This window comes from Gymnoscopelus microlampas (genome assembly GCF_963454915.1).
Source record: "Gymnoscopelus microlampas genome assembly, chromosome: 11".
Classification (NCBI taxonomy): Eukaryota; Metazoa; Chordata; class Actinopteri; order Myctophiformes; family Myctophidae; genus Gymnoscopelus; species Gymnoscopelus microlampas.
Window position 1 is genome coordinate 11,235,912 of NC_139948.1, and position 20,945 is coordinate 11,256,856.

A 20,945-nucleotide genomic window follows, 5' to 3' on the forward strand; every position below is an offset into this window, starting at 1 on the left:
TGTGAGTGGCCGTCAAATGGCCGGCCTCGAGGGCCAAACAGTTAGCAAGGTACTGCTCAGTTATTTGAGCTATTATAGGAAGCCGCTCAATTTGGAGGAGGCGCGTTTCCTTTATCCACGATTGACGTCTGACAAGTGTGTTAACTGTATTGTATGTAACAATTTTCTGCTGTCTATGCACTTTGTAACTGTCCGTTTCCCTGTTGTCTGACTGCATTGGCAGTGTTTATGACCTTCATTTGTACAAGGCATTCTTGTACTTCTGTTTATGTGGACATAAATAAATATTTTGTGGACATAAATAAATTGTGTGTGTGTGTGTGTGTGTCCGTGTCCTGAACAGGAAGAAGCCTCTATTGTTCTACTTCAACATAATGAAGTGTGCCAGCCCCATGGTGCTCCTAGAGTTCCAGTGTCCAACCACACAGGTGAGGTCTTCGCTCTAAAAACGGAAAGAAATCACACATACGGTTTTATTTATTGGTCTTGTTTTAACTGGTATTGAAATGCTTGTCTCCTCCTCAGATATGCGTGGAGAAATGCCCTGATAAGTTCATGACGCTGTTTAAGTCCGCCCTTATCCCCCAGGAATTTGAATATTACAAGAACTTCTGCAAAGAGGGGGTGACTTACTCAATGGTGAGTAGAACGCAGGAAGTTGTAGTGACTGTTGTGATTGAACTGCACTGAGATGACACTTGAACCCCAACACGCCCTATTCTGGGGGGAGAAATTGCCAGAAATAGACGATCTGATCTAGATCTGCTATTTCTGGCAAAGAGATTTTGTATAGAAGGAAACGGCAGACTGTGCAGTTGCAACTCAGGTTTGTTTCACTAAGAATAGAGTTAACTACAGATTTGTTACTTCTCTTGCCATAGCTCAGTAACAGCATTATTGAACTGCTAGCACTTAGGCGGGTGGGTGTGAGGGTAAAGTGTTGGGGCGTCTCACATCGAATGACTTCAGTGCTCAATGGGTCAGTGTGGAGCGGCTGGAAATGAGGATCATCATCTCTAAAACTGAGGCCATGTTTCTCAGAACTGTGTGTTTGCCATCTCTACCCACCCCAGGGCTGTTAGAACAACATTACTGAGCGCTGTGTGGCTGGGAGTTCAAACCTAACACACACACACACACACACACACACACACACACACACACACACACACACACACACACACACACACACACACACACACACACACACACACACACACACACACACACACACACACACACACACACACACACAGAGAGAAAGTTGTTGCCCCTCCAGTTGGTCAGCCTTGTTGGAATTGTTGAAATGTCCAGAATATCTGTGACAAACTATGAAACACAGCACATACAACAACTATTCCCCCCCCCCCCCCCCGTGACACAGATCATACAGAAAGGTGTGCCACAGATCTTGAAGGAGGGTCTATGTCCTGCCATGCTGACACCTAGCAAGCCCTGTAAGTCAAACATCAAACCTTCCCTCCTTATTCACAGACTGTCTGTCTGGACACTGTGCATCATGTTGGGTCAAATATTCTTTCCTGACACTTAGTCATTGTCATTCCGTGTTAACTACCCATGTCTCATTTCACCTCGCTTACTTCATCATGACATTTAGACTTGTTGTAACCTATACGTTGTTATACCTTTCAATATGGGAGCCACCTCTGTGTCTCATATATATATATTTCTTTTTTTTTATATTTAAAAAATATATATTATTTTAAGAATTTGAACGTTTTCAGAAAACTTAGGTTAGGTCTGTGATACACTACCATGTGTGAAATGAAGTGAAAGCTGATAAATGGTTACTCTCTCCTGAAAATGCATTTTCTGTTCACTAAAGAGCTGGCCAGATAGGGAAGACCCCTGTTGCTGAACAAACACTCTATAGCAGAGTACTATCAGAGCGATTTAACACAGATATCCTCAAAGAAACACAGATAAAATCGAACTGTGGTGCCACTATATATGTCTATGAATTGAATACCAAGGCCCTCTTTGGAAACGAGTCCGCAAGGACTTTTATGAACGGACCTGTTAGACAAAGTATTTTGAATGTAACTGTGCTGTTTTACATTTTTTGCCTAATAAAATATCCAATCAAAGGAAAAAAACAACATAAAATCCACTCCTAAACTCTTGTTTGTCACTTCAGTCACTCGTCGATGCTTCCCAGCCCTGGGCGGGAAGGGAGGGGTGATCACGGTGGGGAATGAAACCAAGTTTGATGATGGAACCGGGATGAGAGATGCGAAGGACCTCATAGATGGAGTCAAGTGAGTTCATCACCTTGATGAATTATGTTATGTATTTCATACTGATGAATTCAGCGTTTCTTAAATGGCCTTTAAGTTAAATGAGTTTCTTTGTACAAAATATTCTTATGGGTGGCCTTTTTATGTCTTTCGGTGCACTTCCAAGTCCAAGTCACAAGTCCAGATTTTCAAGACATAAAGTCTGACTTGTGTCCCAAGTCTGCCCATCCTCATAATGGAATATCCGTGGCAAGTTTAGCAGTGCCTAGCCAGTTAAAGTTACTTCAAACAAATGCTACAGAAAGACAGGGCCGTGTGCAAAGCAATAGGCCAAACTAAACCTGCGATACTGATACGTTTTAAGTGGCTTTTGAATAAACTACGGCTCTGGGGGTTTGCTGGGTCAAATGCGATTTTGGAGGTTTGCTTTCATGTCTTAAAAGCAGTCAAGTCCTGATGTTCGTGATTTAAATCCTGAGCGGAGACTAAATCTCAGGTCTCTTTCTCTAATCTTTTTATACAGTACCAGAAAATGTCTATACTGTACTGCATCCTGCCACAACATGCCTAGCATAGACAGTGTAAACAGTAGCTCAACAGGCGCAATCCAGTTGAGCAGGTCTTAACCCATTAACACATCCACTGCCAGGCCCGTAGTCCTACGGGCCGTTAAATCCAACCGTTAACTGCCGTTCCCGTAGCCCGTAGTCCCGTAGTTTTCCCATGTTAAATCGTGCAGGTGCAGATTCCGGATTTTTTTTGCACTTCCGGTCTCGAAGTGGGTGGACCGGAAACGAAATAATACTGTTTCCGGTTTTTCTCCCGCCTCCGTTTCCTGTCTAGCGGTCAACTTTGGACGCCATTATCTCTGGCTTGTTGTTTTTCTCACCGCATCCACCATTTTAGCGTTTTCCTCTCGTTCTCCAGAATGCAGTGTCGGATCGCCGCACGGTTTTCAGCGTTTTGTTCGGTCGGGTCCCGTGTTAGTGTCGAACCAAATGAACGCGGATTTTAAACGGATTTAGCGGGGCCTATGACGGAATCAAAAAAACAAAAAAGGTAAGAAATTGCTTGGCACTACGATGGACGTTCTGAGATTAGCCGATGGCAGTCAATGTGTTAAGACCGGGAAAGCATCTGTCATTTTAGATTTTAACCACTTTAACCATTATCTTTTTAGCTATTCAAAAATAGCAGATATATTCGCTATCTAGCTAATAGCGAGCTTGTAGATCTGCTATTTATTTTTTTTAAACAATAATGAACATTTGCGCAAATCTTTGAATGTACATGTTTCTTAAAGCGAACATTTGTGACTCAAACTTTGCTTCTGGGGATTCTGTAAAAATAAATGTCTTCTAAATCCTTTTTGGGGAAAAAAATACTTATGGTGCTATAATATCAGTGGTTCTCAAACTTTTTTCATGTCAAGGACCCCCAAAATGATGCAATTGTCCGTCAACCCCCCCCCCCCCCCCGATTTGAGTTATAGATGTATTTATATATTCAAAGATTTGCACACATTTTCACAATGTTTCCCCCCCCCCCAAAAAATGGCAGATCTACAAGCTCGTAGCGCGGCACTCGATTCCGCGCCATGAGCTTGTATATCTGCTATTTTTCAATAGCCAAAGACATCTAAAGCGACACAGATGCGTTCCCGTCGGTCTTAATGGATTAATCACTGTTAAGGTATCATAACGGAAGCCTCTTCCTCTCTCACTTAATATCACCGGTTTATTTTTCCCACACAGGAATGCCACTGTGGTCATTGAGGCTCGTCAGGTGGTCATGAAGATCTTTGAGGATTACACACAGTCCTGGTACTGGATCCTCATGTAAGAACCATCCCACACATCCCTAAATCCTCTATCAGCAAATCACTCACACTGTTCCCATTGAACAGCAAAACAAACAAAACAACCAGTGGTGGAAAGTAACTAAGTACACGTACTGTATTTAAGTACAATTTTGAGGTATTTGTACTTTACTTGAGAATTTCCAATACTTTTACTTCTACTCCACTACATCTCAGAGGCAAATATTGCACTTTTACTCCACTACAATTATTTGAAAGCTTTAGTTACTAGTTACTTTGCATATATAAATGATCACATTATAAAACATACATTAACCATTTCAGCCCTATTTTATACCTATGCTATTTGAAAATAGACGTTCTACAAGCTCACAACGCGTCGCATCGGGACACGTTGTGAGCTTGTAGATCTATTTTGAAACATTTTAGTACTTTTACTTTTGGTACTTTTAAGTACATTTTCTTTGATACCAATATGTTTGTACTTTTACTCAAGTGAATTTACTAAAAGTATACTTTTACTTGAGTAAAACATTTGAGTACTTTTTCCACCACTGAAAACGACACCCTGCAAGCTACAATTTTGTCAGTAAAGTGTGAAATCATGTTTTCCTCTTTATTTGTGGTTTCCCCCCCTCCCAGAGGGCTGGTGATCGCCATGCTCACCAGCCTCCTCTTCATCGTCCTGCTTCGTTTCCTGGCAGGAATCATGGTGTGGGTGATCATCGTCATGGTGATACTGGTCATCGGCTACGGTAAGGACTTGCTTACGGGTAAACATGTGCCGCTTTTGTGTGACGCTGTAGTATGATCACGTAGGGCAGTGGTTCTCAAACTTTTCTGTGCCAAGGACCCCCAAATTGATATGTATTTGGCCGCGGACCCCCGCCTGAAAATATGTTGTGCCAGGAACCCCTCAGAAGCAAAGATTTGAGTTCAAAATGTTTGAAAAAAAAAGTCTGACTAAAATGATTGACGCAATATTAACTAATTTTACTGGGGACCCCCTGGTACCCATCCAAGGACCCCTGCGGGTCCCCGGACCCTACTTTAGAACCATTGACGTATTCATTCAGGAAAAAACACAGAAAGGTGCAACATGGAGAGTTTCTGCCCAACACCAACGATATACCACATGTGTGGTAACAGGAGTTGATTGGGCTTGATGTACCAGGACAGCTTGTGCACAACCTAAAACCTGTCTGGTATCATGTGGTGTGAGTGCGTTATCTGTTACCTGGAACAGTGGTTCCCAAACTGGGTCCCCAAATTATTTTGGGGGGTTCCCCAGATGATGGTTCCCCAGATGATTAGCTTAACCCATTGAGACCTGAAGCCGATTCTACATGTCTCCTAAATCCCAACAGTTTTCTGAAAAAACGCATGTTTCTATATCGGTGGTGCTCAAACTTTTTCATGTCAAGGACCCTAAAAAATTATATTTATTTGGCCGCCGACCCCCATCTCAAAACGTTTTGTTCCAGGGACTTAAACAACATATATTCAAAGATTTGCACACATTTTCACGATTGTTCAAAAATAGCAGATCTACAAGCTTGTAGCGCGGCACCGAGTGCCGCGCTACAAGCTTGTAGATCTGCTATTTTTTAATAGCCCAAAGTGTAAAATAATGCTTTTATCTCAAATTCATTTTTGTTTGGGTCAGTGGTAGTAATATGGGCTTGTGTCTCCCCCCGGTGGTGATGGATGGTGTGTGTGTGTGTGTGTGTGTCACAGGTATCTTCCACTGTTACATGGAGTACGCCTCCCTGAAGGGAGAGCCGGGTTCAAACGTCACCCTCCAGGACCTGGGCTTTCAGACGGACTTTGCCGTCTACCTGCAGATCAGACAGACCTGGCTGGCCTTCAGTGAGTACAGACAGTACACCCCCCCCCCATCCACTTATATACTGTGTACAGCAGTGGTGTAAAATAACTGAAGTACATTTATTTAAATTCCGTACATAAGTACAATTTTGAGGTTTTTGTACTTTACTTGAGTATTTCCAATTTCCAATACTTTTACTTCTCCACTACATCTCAGAGGCAAATATTGTACTTTTACTCCACTGCAATTATTTGAAAGCTTTAGTCGCTAGTTACTTTGCAGATTTTGGTTATTATTACAGAACATACATTAACCACTTCAGCCCCTATATACATTTCGTCCGTTTGAAAATAGCTGATCTACAAGCTATTTTTTGCTATTATCAAAAGATTTTTAAACATTTGAGAACTTGAAATGGGACATTCTGCATAATGAGTACTTTAAGTACATATCTATGCCAATACTTTAGTACTTTTACTCAAGAACATTTTGAGTTCTGGACTTTTACTTGTAACGGAGGTACCCATAGCATTATTTGTTTACAAACACAATAAGAGAGTAGCATTTGATAAATACTTTAATAGAGTAAATGACTGTCAACAAGAGCTGCCCCAGTGAATTGAATGCTTTCTCTCTCTCTCTCTCAGTGATCATCCTAGCCATCGTTGAAGTCATAATCATCCTGTTGCTCATCTTCCTCAGGAAGAGGATCCTCATTGCCATCGCTCTCATCAAAGAGGCCAGCAGGTTAGATTTGCTCTCAGGCCTTTTCCTTCTTGTATAGAATAACAGCACAGAGCTGGGAGGGGTTGCAGGCAAATCGATGGAGGAGAGGGAAAAAAAGTCAAATGAGGACAGATTGTGAATGGATTCTGTGAGTCATCATAATGGATTGAAATGTCAAGTTACCGGCGCAGCCAGAGATGATGTCACTCATTACTATGTCCTAATGGAACACGTGATGATGATAGATTATATTTGGGTTTGATTTGAATGCAGAAAATCACTCATTTGTATTCACAATTGTTTTTTTTTTTTTATCTCCGCTGGGAGGGCGGAGAGAGTATCACAATCAGGTGTGTGTGTGTGTGTGTGTGTGTGTGTGTGTGTGTGTGTGTGTGTCTATCCACAGCTAATTTCTAGGCCAATCATATTTCATGTGTACACCGCGAGCAGGCCATGGACCTCCCGAATATTCTTCAAATCAATCCCCGACAATTATCAATGTTTTTGTGAATGGACGAGTCACATACCTGACATAGCAGCCGGGCTGATTTGTTTATTTTGTGAGCACGGTTCTTATATGACGGGATCTTCTAAGACTTGCCTATGGGATTTCTAATACCAAAAAAATAACTGTAACCCAGTGGTAGCGGAGTGACTTCAGGACTTTGGTACTCTATGGCAGGGGTTTTCAACAGATTTTGACCCAGGGACCACCATCCTGACTTAAGAGCAACCTGGGGTCCACCACTATTGTGTCGGGTGGGTCCATCATAGACCCACCCCACACAATAGTTGTGGGAGGTTCATGCACCATTCCATGGGTTAAGATTAATTGTTTTCCCTTACTTGTTGTTACTCACTTATCACAGGCTACACCCAGGGTCAACTTCAGTAGCAAGTTGCAAGTTCACCTCCAAGTACAATACCACAGTCTGAATGAAGACGTTGTACACGCGTGTATGCTGGAAACTAATACACGCATACGTGTGTATGCTGGAAACTAATACACGCATACGTGTGTATGCTGGAAACTAAGCAGCAGATTTCCCTTACTTCTCTGCCACCCAATTTGGTCTTGACGTTTAGTACATCCTCAAGGGATTCATCAGGAAGTGCAAGCTAGGAATACTTAGTACATGCACGTAGAGCAGGGATTTTCAAAGAAAATGTCAATTCATTCAATTTAAAAATGTCAGGGAGGGGGAGGTAGGGCATGCCTACTTGCAGAGATTTACACTCTTACTGAGCCCACCAAAACTCTGTTGTTTTTGTTTTGCAGAGCTGTTGGACACGTGATGTCGTCCCTCTTTTACCCGCTGTTCACCTTTGCACTCCTGGCCATGGTCATTGCCTACTGGGCAGTCACTGCTGTGTATCCTTCATGTTCCAGTGAATGACTGTCGTCTATATTGACTGTATTGGGACGTTGCACAGATATGGTGTTGTGATTAAGAGTAAGACTGTTTCTGGAACCACATATCTACCCCTCTCAGCTTTTCCTGCATCTGTCACTCCTACACTGTCTCCCTCTCAGCATTCCTACTGCCCGTCTCCCTCTCGGCTTTCCACTGTCTGTTTCTCCTACGTTCTCTCGTCTTTCCTACCGTCTGTCTCTCCTACACTGTCTCCCTCTCAGCTTTGCTTTTGTCTCAAGATTAACAGGTGTCATCATAAGTGAATTTGATGGGTGAATCGTTTGCCGATTCTAGCTTTTACCCGAGGTGGTCTATTTAATGGAGTCATTGCTAATATTCTACACGCTACTCAGTGGGGAAATGTTGAGTCGTTCAAAGTCACGGTAGTCATTGTCCTTGACAGATTGATCAGCTTCCTGTCCACCTCTAATGAGCCCATCTATAAGGTGTTTAATGAAACGTTATGTGAGCACTCCAGGAAAACGTGTGAGCCAGCTGTAAGTTACCTTATGTTCTATCCTCTCTTTTAAGTGTAAATTCTGTAAAAAGACATCTTAAATGACCATACCAGTGTTAACTCTCTCAGTGCCAATGAAATAAAAATATATGTTCATACTGTGCCAGCAATCTTTTTTTTTTTTTTTCAAAGTAAAAAAAGTGCTTAGGAAGCGAGATACAGCCTTTTTCTATAATAAGTTAAACAAAGAGTGGATGGAGCTGCAAATCTTCAGATAATGATATCTTGGGTTCTTAAACTCAGGATTTCTCGTTTTGGCACTGAGGGCATTCAGAAAAAACTCGGGATATCCCGTTGTGTGGCACTGAGAGAGTTAAGTAGGTCAGAGTGGCTTATTATTGGTATCAGCTGAGCAACGAGGGTGTCTATCCCCTTCCCACAAATGCGCTAGACCAGGGACATGAATTGCTGAGGTGGGGCCGATCCAACCTTGGTGAATGGTGCATTTATATAGCGCTTTTATCCAAAGCGCTTTACATTGATTGTGCACAACCTTCTTAAAGATTCAAAGGCAAACACTCGTAAAGGGATATTTCACTTTCAAAAAAACTTTGGGTCATTTTATCGTCTACTCAGGCTTTTGTGAGCCCCCCAGACTGTTTTTAAGTTGCTTGATTCAGTATTTAGATATTTGATATTCATTTTATCAGACACGCCCTCTTCCTATACAAACCCATTATAACTTCAAACTCCATTTTAACCATGTTAGATTCATCAAAAACACCCGTCCTTGGTTCTGGTGACTCACCCTGCCCTCCTAATACGCGAGGGGGCCGTGTTTTTTCGATTACTTTTTTCATTTATTTTATTTAATTATTTTTATTTATTTTTTTCATTTTCCAAAATGTGTATAACAAGCAACTTAAAAACGGTCTGGGGGGCCCCCAAAAGCCTGAGTAGACGAAAAAATGACCCAACGTTTTTTTTTAAAGTGAAATATCCCTTTAACGACTGTGCTACTCAGACACGTGAGTAGCACCGCTTGGGTATCTAAGACAATGCAGTAAATACTCAGCTGATTCCAACAACAAGCCACTTGTCCACATTGCCACACACTTTACATAAATCTCGACAATTTCCCCCCAAATGTCTTTATTTTTCAGATGTCAAGTTTGTTTAAGTTTTGCCTATATTCAATCATTGACACTATTGCATTGGTTCCTAATCATTTTCGTGCCGTGGACCCCCAAATTGATATGTATTTGGCCACGGACCCCCTTCTGAAAATATTTTGTGCCAGGGACCCCCAGAAGAGAAGATTTGGGCTTCTTAAAAAATCTAAATTATTCAAAATGTTGCGAGCTTGAACATCTGCTATTTTTATTTTAATATAGAAATGGATAGTCGTTAAGATGATTGTAATGCTATGTTAACTACTTTTGCTGGGAACCCCCTCAAGGACCCCTGGGGGTCCCCGGACCCCACTTTTGAGAACCAAATGCTCTATCGTACCCTGTGTTCTGTGTCCCAGAACTTCACCACGTCCGAGATGAAGAGGGAATGCCCCGACGCCGAGTGCCTGTTTGCCTTCTACGGCGGCGAGACGGTCTACCACAAGTACCTGATCGGCCTGCAGTTCTACAACGTCTTCCTCTTCTTCTGGTGCGCCAACTTCGTCACGGCCCTGGGACAGATGACGCTGGCGGGGGCGTTCGCCTCGTACTACTGGGCCTTCGTGAAACCCGACGACATGCCCGCCTTCCCCATCTTCTCTTCCCTGGGGAGATCTCTCAGGTGTGTGTGTGTGTGTGTTTACGTGGTTGGCCATTTAGCTCAGCGGTTCTCTACCAATCAAATCAAATCAAAGTTTATTTATATAGCACATTTCACATGACAGAATCAAACAAAGTGCTGTTAAAGGGATTGTAGGCAAGTTCAGAGATAAACAAAGAAAAAACACCGCCCCCTCCAGGAGTTCGTTTCCCCGACCACCAGGGGGTGACGCAGGGGGGACTTCTGAATGGGCATGCCCAAAACAGGTTGCTTTATTCGGATACAATATGCGGAACTGGCCGCCCCTGCCGGTTCTCTGAATTTTTATTTTTAAATGGGCTCTTTCATGATAAATTGACCACATATATGAAGTTAAACAACTAAATTCTATCCAAACGCTATCTTAAAAGTAAACTCTGTGCCTCAAAAAAGACGTTTGAGAGCGTTTTAAAACCGAAAGTAAAAAGTTCACACGGACGCGCACATGTGTGCGTTAATTTACGTCCCGGACAAACATAAACAGTAGGGAAAATACGAATTTCAGAAAGAGGACTGTGTTTCAATGCAGGAAAACACCCCAGCATCATTATATAGTGACTGATAGAGGGGAAAAATGCAATATATATATATATATATATAAATAATATATAAATATTTTTTTTAATTTAGGCTTAATGTTGCCTAGAATCCCTTTAAAAACACACAACAAAGAGCAAACAATGCAAAGTAAACAGACGTAGGATACAAAATGAAGTGCAAATAAAAACAAAACGACCATTAGCACCAGTCAATGGAGAGACAGGGATACATCAGATGGCACTTCAGGCCAGGGAGAAAAAATGAGTCTTTAGTTGATATTTAAAGGTAGCTAGCGACTGGGCCGCTTTGATATGCAAGGGCAGGATATTCCAGAGCCTGGGGGCAGCCACTGCAAAGGCCCGGTCACCCCTGTTTTTTTCCCCCTGGGTGTTGCCGGCACCTCCAGCAGTAGCAGGTCAGTCGACCTCATCGCTCTGGGTGGAGAATGATCGGCAAGGGACGGGGGAGCCAACCCATTTCGAATTTTAAAAACGAACATTAAAAAAAAATAATAATCCAGTCTTGAAGAAATAAAAGCATGGATGACCCTCTCCAGGTCATTAATGTGATTCGGGGACCACCTGTGGCCCTCCAGCGAAATTAGTTAACATGGCGTCACAATCGTTTTAACCGCTTATCTTTGGCTATTCAAAAATAGCAGATATAGTGCCACGCTATGAGCTTGTAGATCTGCTATTTTTGAAAAATCTTGAAAATGTGTGCATATCTTTGAATATGTATATTTTTTAAAGCGAACATTTCAAACTCAAAAATTTTCTTCTGGGGGTCCTCGGCACAAAACATTTTCAGATGGGGGTCCGCGGCCAAATGTATATCGATTTAGGGGTGAAAAAGGGCATGAAAAAGGCATGAAAAAGGTTGAAAACTGATCTAGCTAACTCCCACTGGTACCACTTAACATGAGTAAGCAAGTTGCGGTATAGACCCCTTAACAGACGACGTCACACTGGTTGCAAGCGATAAGAACCAATATTGCGCGCGCAGGTCTGGCACCGAGGGTGCGTTCGGAAATTGCGCACCGGAGCGCACTCGCCTATTAGTTTGTATTGGCCAGTGCGCTCATTGCTGTATTTCCGAACGCACCCTATGTTGGGAATTGATTGCATGAAACAATCACCTGTGTGTTCAGTCTCAATGTTGGTAAACAAATAATTGGTCTATAGTGTCTTGATCAAGGATCCGTGTTTGTGTGCACTGCATGTGCACATTTGTATGCATTTCTCTATACAATACCATACTGTTCTAGGCTATATGTGTAGTGTGTGTGTAGTTCATTGTATAGTTTTGTTTTTAGCACTCATTTACTCAAACATTTACTCAAACGTGTGTTCGTCATACAATATGTAACCTGTTTGTGTCAGGTACCACACTGGGTCTCTGGCGTTCGGCTCTCTCATCCTGTCCATCGTTCAGATCATCAGGGTTTTCCTGGAGTACCTGGACCACAAACTCAAAGGTATGTTACCCTTGATTTTACTTGGCTGCACGACACCGCACACAACAAAGTATAAATCACCCTTTATGGTCTTTATAGTGTTCACCGTATTCACACAGCAGACATTTTGGACTTAACCCATTAAGACCTGAGGCCAAACTTATGTTAAACTTATGTTACTATGTCAGTGGTTAATAAACAAACAGCACTGTCAGCATGTAGCCTCCTGTCATTAGAGGGGAAAGGTCTGAGAGGATGTTGCGGGTGATAGCCTTGGTTTTCTTGACATTAAACCCAAGACCAACAACCTTATCACACATCTCCACTCTGGTCAAGTGTACCTGTACCTGTTCCATATAGTCAGATAGTAGGCAGATGTCATCCACATGTCATCTAGACCAGGGGTTCTCAAGCTTTTTCATGTCAAGGAACCCCAAATTGACACTTATTAGCCCGCGGACCCCAATTTGAAAAGATATGCCAGGGACCCCCATAAGAGAAGATTTTTACGGCTCTAGCAGTGATTCTCAGTTATTTTAATTTCAAGGACCCCCAGTTTGACATGCATTAGGGCTACAGACCACCATTTAATGGCATTTCTATCTCTGGGACCCCAATTTATATTGTAAAATCAATGTTAATTTAACTCTGAGAGTACTTGCTTCCGTCCACCGATGGCCTGCCTAAGTGCATGGTCCAGGACCATATTGAAGAGGGTGACCCTGGCCTGGGTGTCCCGTTGCAACACCCCCGCCAGAATGTCAAACTCTTCACCGTTGCCATCTGGGGGTCACCACCTTGGCTCTTGTACAATGTACATGGTCCCTACGGCCCAGAATAGTTTGGGAGGGACAGTGTATCTTCATCATCGCTATGTGTAGCGAGTCAAATGCAAAAGTCGATCCTACTAAATAAATTACTTAATGTTTTACTGCATAGCTCCTGCACCAGTTTTGTCTTGTCTGTTGTTTTTTTTTGTAAATTGTTAAATCTTGTTGTGTGATCCCTCACAGGAGCCCAGAATAAGTGTGCCAAGTTCTGTCTCTGCTGCCTAAAGTGCTGCTTCTGGTGTCTGGAGAAATTTATCAAGTTCCTCAACAGAAATGCCTACATTATGGTGAGTGTTGGACACAAAGATACTCCGAATTTGAAGATGCGTTTGTATTGAATGTAACAAGATGTCTTTTGTCCCTAGGTGGCGATATATGGTAAAAACTTTTGCACTTCTGCCAAAGATGCCTTTTTCCTCCTCATGAGGAACATGATCAGGTGAGTGTGTGTGTGTGTGTGTGTGTGTGTGTGTGTGTGAGTGCATGCGTGTGTTCGTGTTTGCATTAGTGTCCCTTTAATTAATATGTTTAATTTACAAATCCAATCCAGGATATATTGTAATTAATAAATCCTTATTTTATACACATTATTGGTTTCCCATGGAGGAGACGCGTGTTTGAATCCAGGTGGCAACATTCAGGGCTCATGCTAGTTTGGGCGTCCTTTTGGGATGTATATTAAATAGGGTTGGATGTAGCAAAGTAGACCGAGTAGACCAGTGCCTGAAGACCAGAAGCCTAAAATCTCCCTTGGTCAAGGGGGGATTCCCCTTTGGTTGAGTGGTGGGTTTGGAACCATATTGTAACTGTAAAACTGGCACACATGCCGTTTTCTGCCGTGAAATGCTGATGGCGTTGTTATTTCGCATCCTTCCTATGGTGCTAGCAGTATACACATGCAATTGCTGGGAGCCCACATATCGCAATGTTTACATAATTGTAAGGCATTTATGTGACTACTTTCATCACTTGGCATTCATGTTTCCTGTTCATGTCACGTCCACTCCACTGGAAATGTGACATTAGATGCTCCACCATCTTTACGTAGCGCAAACATGATTTGTGTCCTCTCACTACCAGAGAGGCCAGTCATTTAATTTATGTTTCCCCACAGTTAATTAATACTGACTCTGTTTGATGTCACAGGGTAGCTGTCCTGGACAAAGTGACAGATTTCCTCTTATTTTTGGGCAAGCTCCTCATCGTAGGGCTCGTGGGTAAGTCAGCTGTTGACTGGTCCATCACATTCATCACCCATCTTTCAACTGTACACTTTGTTTCGATGCATAACCTTCTATCATAGAGCTTTCTGTTTGTGACGTGTCTTCCATTTTGCTGCCCCAGGAATCTTTGCTTTCTTCTTCTTCTCGGGGAGAGTGAAGGCCTTTGAGGACACGGCCCCAAATCTCCACTATTACTGGGTCCCCATCCTGGTAGGTGATGACGGGTGGTCAGGATTTCACTTTGATATTCAGGTGGCTCGGAACGGGCTTTTGGCGAGACTGATACATGCGTCCGTCTTGGCTACCCATCTTTGGGTGACCGTTTTGAATAGGCCGTTTGAATAGGCTCTATGCACAGCAGCCATTTTGGAAAGAAATTGGGCCTCTTCTTACTTCCTTAATAGTATTATTGGTGTTACCAATATTACTAATTAAGGCTCTGCTCCATTCTGGTCAAACAGAGTCAGGGGGCCGATGTTGTGCTTGTTGGCTCACTGGAAGCACTAGTGGGTCTCAAAGTGTGGTCCAGGTAGCCTCATGGTTCCTTGAGGGGGTTCCAAATGGCCCCTTACGGGTGTGTAACTCTGAGAGTTATGGGGGTCCTTGAAATGAAAAAGTTTGAGAACCACTGTGCTACATGAAATGGAACAGAGCCTTCATTAGTATCATTGGTAACACCTGTGAAGGAAGTAAGGAAGAGGCCCAATGTCCTTCCAATATGGCTGCTGTGCTTAGAGCCTATTGAATGTTTTAAACCTATACAGGGAGGTTTTTGTTTTTTCTGGTTGTTTTGGTCATGCTATTTCCATTCATTTATTATGTTAACTGTTTTATTTTAGCCATTCTTGTCATACTCGGATGTCAATGCTAAGGGCTAATTTCACTGTACGACCTTGTCACTTGACGAAAATAAGTGGCATGAAAACGTGATGCACGGCATCTTGTGTATCATAGTTGTGCAACAAAGGGTGCATTTGGCCTGAATGTGTGTATATTCTTCTTTTTGTCCTCTATTGTAGACTGTGGTGGTTGGCTCCTACCTCATTGCCCACGGCTTTTTCAGCGTTTATGCCATGTGTGTGGACACACTCTTCCTCTGCTTCTGTAAGTACTTATACATACACACACACACACACACACACACACACTACACCTGAATATTTTATTCACATTGGTAGTGTAAGTGCCAACCATTTATCCACAATCACACAACCGGAGCATTGTGAATATCTAGAGAACGGGGGAAAGGAATGGTGGTTTTATGGTGACTGACCACTCAACAGCGTAAGGAAATGCGATGCTCTGTGATGGACTGAATCAAATGCACTTCCACACTTTTTAAACACTTTTAAATTGCTTATGGTGTTGGGCTGCTACTAATTCTAAATTGCATGGTGTTGCTGATTGCCGAACGCACACATGTAACAAGCTGTGACTCATCTTCAGGGTAAGTTCAGTGATTTTAGACACATTATGTATATGTAATCAAATTCAGGCTCGAGCGTTAGCCGTTAGCTGACATGGTGCTCGGTGGGCGGTGTTCGGTACAATTTTACCGCTACTCCAGCAGCCCCTGGACAATATTTCTGTGCTAAAGTCCTATTTCATATCTGGCCAGGCGTTTGGTGCCACCCAGAGCTCGGTGCCCAGGCCTGCCGGCCCTAAAGCTTGTGCATTAAAGGGATAGTTCACCCAAAAGATTATTTACTTTCTATCGATTAGTCACCCCATGGAGACTTGAATTCATGGATTTTTTTTTTCGTATTCCTAAACCAATAATTTGATGACGGACCGGTAGGCAGCGGTTCTGGTAGGAGACACAAAGGAGACTCTTTGTGTCTCCTACCGGAACCATCAATCATCAAATTATTGGCTTAGGAATGTGACAGAAAACAAAAAAATCTCCATGAATTCAAGTCTCCATGGGGTTACTAATCGACAGGGAAAAAAAGTCATTTTGGGGGTGAACTATCCCTTTAAGCCGGGCCTGTCAATGACTCCTGGGGGTCCCTGGACCCCACTTTGAGAACCACTGATACAAACGTCTCTTAAAATCACCCAACGTAACCCTTTCTAACCTTTTTAATTGCCGGTACTGGGTGTGTAATGCATGCGGGTGCCTTTGGCTTGTGGTTCTGACTTTCTCTTTCTTTTCTCTTCTCTTCTTTCCTTCCCACCTCCCTCAATTCATCTTCTCCATCTCTCTTCCTACTGCTTCTCTGACCGTCAACCTTTCATCGCTACATCCCCTTAACCCTAAAAACACACAAACAAACAAACACGCACGCTACATTTACCCATGTAAAAAAAAAAAGGCGAGGACCTGGAGCGCAACGACGGCTCAGCCGAGAGGCCATATTACATGTCTTCCACCCTGCACGAGATCCTATGGGAGGACAAAGACGCAGTGAAGACAGAGGACCAGTTGTCTTCGGCTTCGCCTCAACCCCAGCCGGAGGAGGACGAGCACGTCCAGCTGAGAGAGCAGCCCGCTCTGACTCAGCAGGACCACTCTGTGTAGAGCCGGCCCAACCTCAAAACCCCTTTTTGCATTTCAAGGACAACCCCCAGTTTGATATCGTTGACTGTTGAGGCAGAAACCTCTTATCTCCATATTTTAACCCAATATATATTCAAAGATTTGCACACTTTCACGATTTTTCAAAAATAGCAGATCTACAAGCTCATAGCGCGGCACTCGGTGCCGCGCTATGAGCTTGTATATCTGCTATTTTTGAATAGCCAAAGTGTAAAATAATGCTTTTTTTTTTAGCTCAAATCGAAAAGTGACACAGATGCGTTCCCGCTTGATCATACCACAGCGTCACACGGAAGCATCAAAAGTAGCAGGTCGTTTCGAGCTTGTAGATCTGCTACTTTTTGCTATTTTTGAATTTGAATCCATGAAAAGTAACAGTTTCGAACATACAGTATGAGGTTTCCACCCAACAGACGATGCGCATTACGCCACGGACCCCCCCCACCCACCCGCCATTTGATAACGGTTGTTTTTAAATCTCTGGAACCACAATCTGCACTGAAGAATCCTCAGTTACAGACAGACCCGTGTAAGGGTCCATTTTGACCCTCGACCCCTCGTTGAGAACCAGTGTGTTTTTATGGACGAGTAGCACAGCAAGAGACGATGTCGGGCCATTAACCACTTAAAACCCCTCTAGTCTTAGAGAACTGGACTTGTGAGCTTGTAGATCAGCTATTTTTTTTGTCTAATGATCCCCCCCCCCCAGAATATGGACGCTGGGGTTCGAGTGGTTAAGGCTTTGTTCAGACGGCAGATAAATCCGATTTCATAAATACAATCTTCAGGACTGACTGACATACTTTGATTTGCAAGCCAAGTGATTGGATTCCAGATTGGATTTGTGTATGCAGACATCATCAGCGCCCTATCCGCATTGGTTACGGTGGTAACAATGCGACAACATAAGTATCCGAAAATAGCCGATCTACTGTACAAGCTCACACTCGTCACACGGGCAACACCATTGTACAGCAAAGTATTTAAAAAAAAGGCTTCCGTGTCTTGAGTGTCCAGACTGAGCCGCATCTTTAGAAATCAGATTAGATTTTTTTTTGTTTTAAACCAATGTGATTCCAATCTGGTTTCAGTGCTTCTCAAACTTTTTCATGTCAAGGACCCCCAAATTGACACTTAACACATCCACTGCCAGGCCCGTAGTCCTACGGGCCGTTAAATCCAACCGTTAACTGCCGTTCCCGTAGCCCGTAGTCCCGTAGTTTTCCCATGTTAAATCGTGCAGGTGCAGATTCCGGATTTTTTTTGCACTTCCGGTCTCGAAGTGGGCGGACCGGAAACTAAATAATACTGTTTCCGGTTTTTCTCCCGCCTCCGTTTCCTGTCTAGCGGTCAACTTTGGACGCCATTATCTCTGGCTTGTTGTTTTTCTCACCGCATCCACCATTTTAGCGTTTTCCTCTCGTTCTCCAGAATGCAGTGTCGGATCGCCGCACGGTTTTCAGCGTTTTGTTCGGTCGGGTCCCGTGTTTGTGTCGAACCAAATGAACGCGGATTTTAAACGGATTTAGCGGGGCCTATGACGGAATCAAAAAAACAAAAAAGGTAAGAAATTGCTTGGCACTACGATGGACGTTCTGAGATTAGCCGATGGCAGTCAATGTGTTAATAGCCCGCGGACCCCCATTTGAAAAGATACGCCAGACAGGGACCCCTAAGAGAAGATTTTTTTTTGCAGCTCTAATAGTGACTCAACCATTGTAATATCAAGGACCCCCAGTTTGACATGCATTAGAGGCTACGGACCTCATTTAATGGCATTTCTATCTCTGGGACCCCAATTTCTTTTGTAAAATCAATGTTAATTGGGTTCCTTACTATCATTTAGCTGTGGACCCCCTGGAACTCCCTCAAGGACCCCTTGAGGGACAAACTTGAGAATCAAGTTACATTTTTGCTTTTACATCCTATCAGTGGGCTCTTACTATCATGATGTAAGAGCAAAATGGCTGCTGTGTCAATATGGTCAATGATGTGACATTTCCCATCTCTTTACCCAAAGCAGTGGTTCTCAAACATCTTCATGTCAAAGACCCTCAAATTGATACAGTATGTATTTGGCGTGGACCCCCATCTGAAAAGATGTTTTGCCCATAAGAGTAGATTTGGCTTATATTTTTCGTCAAATAGCAGATCCGCAAGCTCACGTGTCGCATCGCGATGCATTGTGAACTTGCAGATCTGCCGTTTTTGAATAGCTGAAAATTTAAAGTGTTGTTTACACTGTTCCTTATTTTTCTGGGGACCCCCTGGAACCCCTTCCCAAGGGGCCCCCCGGGGATCCGTTGCGAACCACTGACTTAAGAGTATGTCTTCCATATCTGAGAAAAGAGCGTTTGAGTGAAGTCTCGTCCATCGATGGCGGTCAGGAGGTCTGGAATGTGGCAAATGAGTTGTTGATGTGCTGACCTTTCATGAGCATACATTAGTTTGTTTAAATCCAAATGCAATTAAACTCAAAAGGAGTAAGGGTCCTGGTCAACGATCAAGGTTGCCGTTTTGGAAAGTTCCCTTTGACAAGTGACTAATGATGACCTTTTTTATTTTGTATTAGTGTCCTATGGGGATCGTTTGCTGCTAATGACTTTAGCTGGATAAGAGTAGATTTGTACCGTGAGTGATTATCATAAGTTAAAGCTGCAATCCATTAACTTTGTTTGTGAATAAAATGTCATTTTGACCAATCTACAATGGTCAAATCTGTATGACTGTATGTCCAAAACCGTTCCTTTTTTATTATTTAATTTTTTTTTTTTAATTGTGAAAATAGTGATCTACAAGCTCACAACGCATGTGAGCTTGTAGATCAAGTAGAAGGGCATTCATTTTCGGGGGGGGGGGGTTGAAATATGGAGATACAAGGTTTCTGCCTGACGGCAACAATGAGTATGTTAAATGGGAGATCCGGACATGTTAAGTGTTATCTTTGATGTGTCGCTAATCACTCACCAACGTAGAAAGGGCCGTTGAGTTATTTCAGAGATTCCCCTATTGTCCAGTCTGGCGACCCCCTCCGTTGGCATAATGGGAGGCGCGTGGAAGGCTGAAAGTCGCCTAATATAACCGATGCAAAGTTAGACACTGTTTTCTTGTTTCTTCCATAGAACCTGGCGTCTATAAGAAACAAGCAAACAGCGTCATCTCGTTCTGAACTAACGGTGGCTCGTTTGCGACATTCAGTGCATGTTTGAGTATCATGAGACTCCACTATGAGCAGGAGTAGAGAAAAAACGAACTTTGCATCGGTTATATTAGGCGAATTTCAGCCTTCCACACGCCTCCCATTATGCCAACGGGGGGGGGGGGGGGTCTCCAGACTGGACAATAGGGGAATCTCTGGAATAACTCAACGTCCCTTTCTACGTTGGTGAGTGATTAGCGACACATCAGAGATAACACTTAACATGTCCGGATCTCTCCTTTAACACAATATAACTAGTCGTGCATCTGCAGAGGTACTCCTAAGTTCTATTGAGACATTTTTGGAGCCTGTGTTCGGGTAGCAACACTGGTCGACTGGTAGTAAAAGTACTAACAATAAGTACTAACTATCTCCCCTGCCCACGTGGGTGTCCTGTCTTCGCTCGGTCTTAGCTCGGCGGTAGACATTCCATCTCTTGTGCAGGAGACCCGAGTTCAAATCTCAAGAAGTACATACTGTATACATCTTACGGATTGCAGCTTTAAGGGAAGAGCTAAGCTAAACTAACAGTGAAAGCATTTTCTTTGTATTTGTGTTCCTACCACTGCCACTGGCCAAACTTGAAGTCACTTATGTGCCTAATTTACAGTGTTATTGTGGGTGGAATGTTTGCACTATAACCTAAACCCCTTTAAAGTTCTATTGTTTATGCTTGATGTGCTTAAATCCCTGTGTTTTACGGCTTGCGTTCCTGATGGCTATGTTTTTATTAGTTTTTACAACTCACTACCATCAATGCACTATTTGTGTTTACTATTCACTACCTTTACTAAGCTATAAGTAATTTACACCTAGTAAATACATATTAGTGTCCTCTTTTTG

At 43.0% G+C, this 20,945-nt stretch overlaps 2 protein-coding genes across 3 annotated transcripts in view; both read left to right on the forward strand.

The window, feature by feature from the left end:
- LOC311054947 (uncharacterized protein) overlaps nucleotides 1–753 on the forward strand; it is a 431,139-nt gene extending 430,386 nt beyond the window's left edge. Inside the window, exon 6 of the mRNA XM_084070983.1 lies at nucleotides 741–753. The gene's annotated coding sequence lies outside the window, so the exon portion shown is untranslated. The remainder of the gene's footprint in view (nucleotides 1–740) is intronic.
- Nucleotides 1–20,945, forward strand: part of LOC311054943 (choline transporter-like protein 2) — a 38,334-nt gene that overhangs the window by 14,777 nt on the left and 2,612 nt on the right. For both annotated transcript variants that reach the window (XM_084070977.1, XM_084070976.1), the window contains exons 5-21: nucleotides 344–428; nucleotides 526–639; nucleotides 1,385–1,457; nucleotides 2,159–2,279; nucleotides 4,013–4,096; nucleotides 4,720–4,832; nucleotides 5,815–5,946; nucleotides 6,553–6,652; nucleotides 7,911–8,003; nucleotides 8,459–8,543; nucleotides 10,035–10,297; nucleotides 12,238–12,332; nucleotides 13,325–13,428; nucleotides 13,507–13,580; nucleotides 14,288–14,358; nucleotides 14,486–14,574; nucleotides 15,384–15,468. In XM_084070977.1, coding sequence (XP_083927103.1) covers nucleotides 344–428; nucleotides 526–639; nucleotides 1,385–1,457; nucleotides 2,159–2,279; nucleotides 4,013–4,096; nucleotides 4,720–4,832; nucleotides 5,815–5,946; nucleotides 6,553–6,652; nucleotides 7,911–8,003; nucleotides 8,459–8,543; nucleotides 10,035–10,297; nucleotides 12,238–12,332; nucleotides 13,325–13,428; nucleotides 13,507–13,580; nucleotides 14,288–14,358; nucleotides 14,486–14,574; nucleotides 15,384–15,468 — 1,781 coding nt within the window. The remainder of the gene's footprint in view (nucleotides 1–343; nucleotides 429–525; nucleotides 640–1,384; nucleotides 1,458–2,158; nucleotides 2,280–4,012; nucleotides 4,097–4,719; nucleotides 4,833–5,814; nucleotides 5,947–6,552; nucleotides 6,653–7,910; nucleotides 8,004–8,458; nucleotides 8,544–10,034; nucleotides 10,298–12,237; nucleotides 12,333–13,324; nucleotides 13,429–13,506; nucleotides 13,581–14,287; nucleotides 14,359–14,485; nucleotides 14,575–15,383; nucleotides 15,469–20,945) is intronic.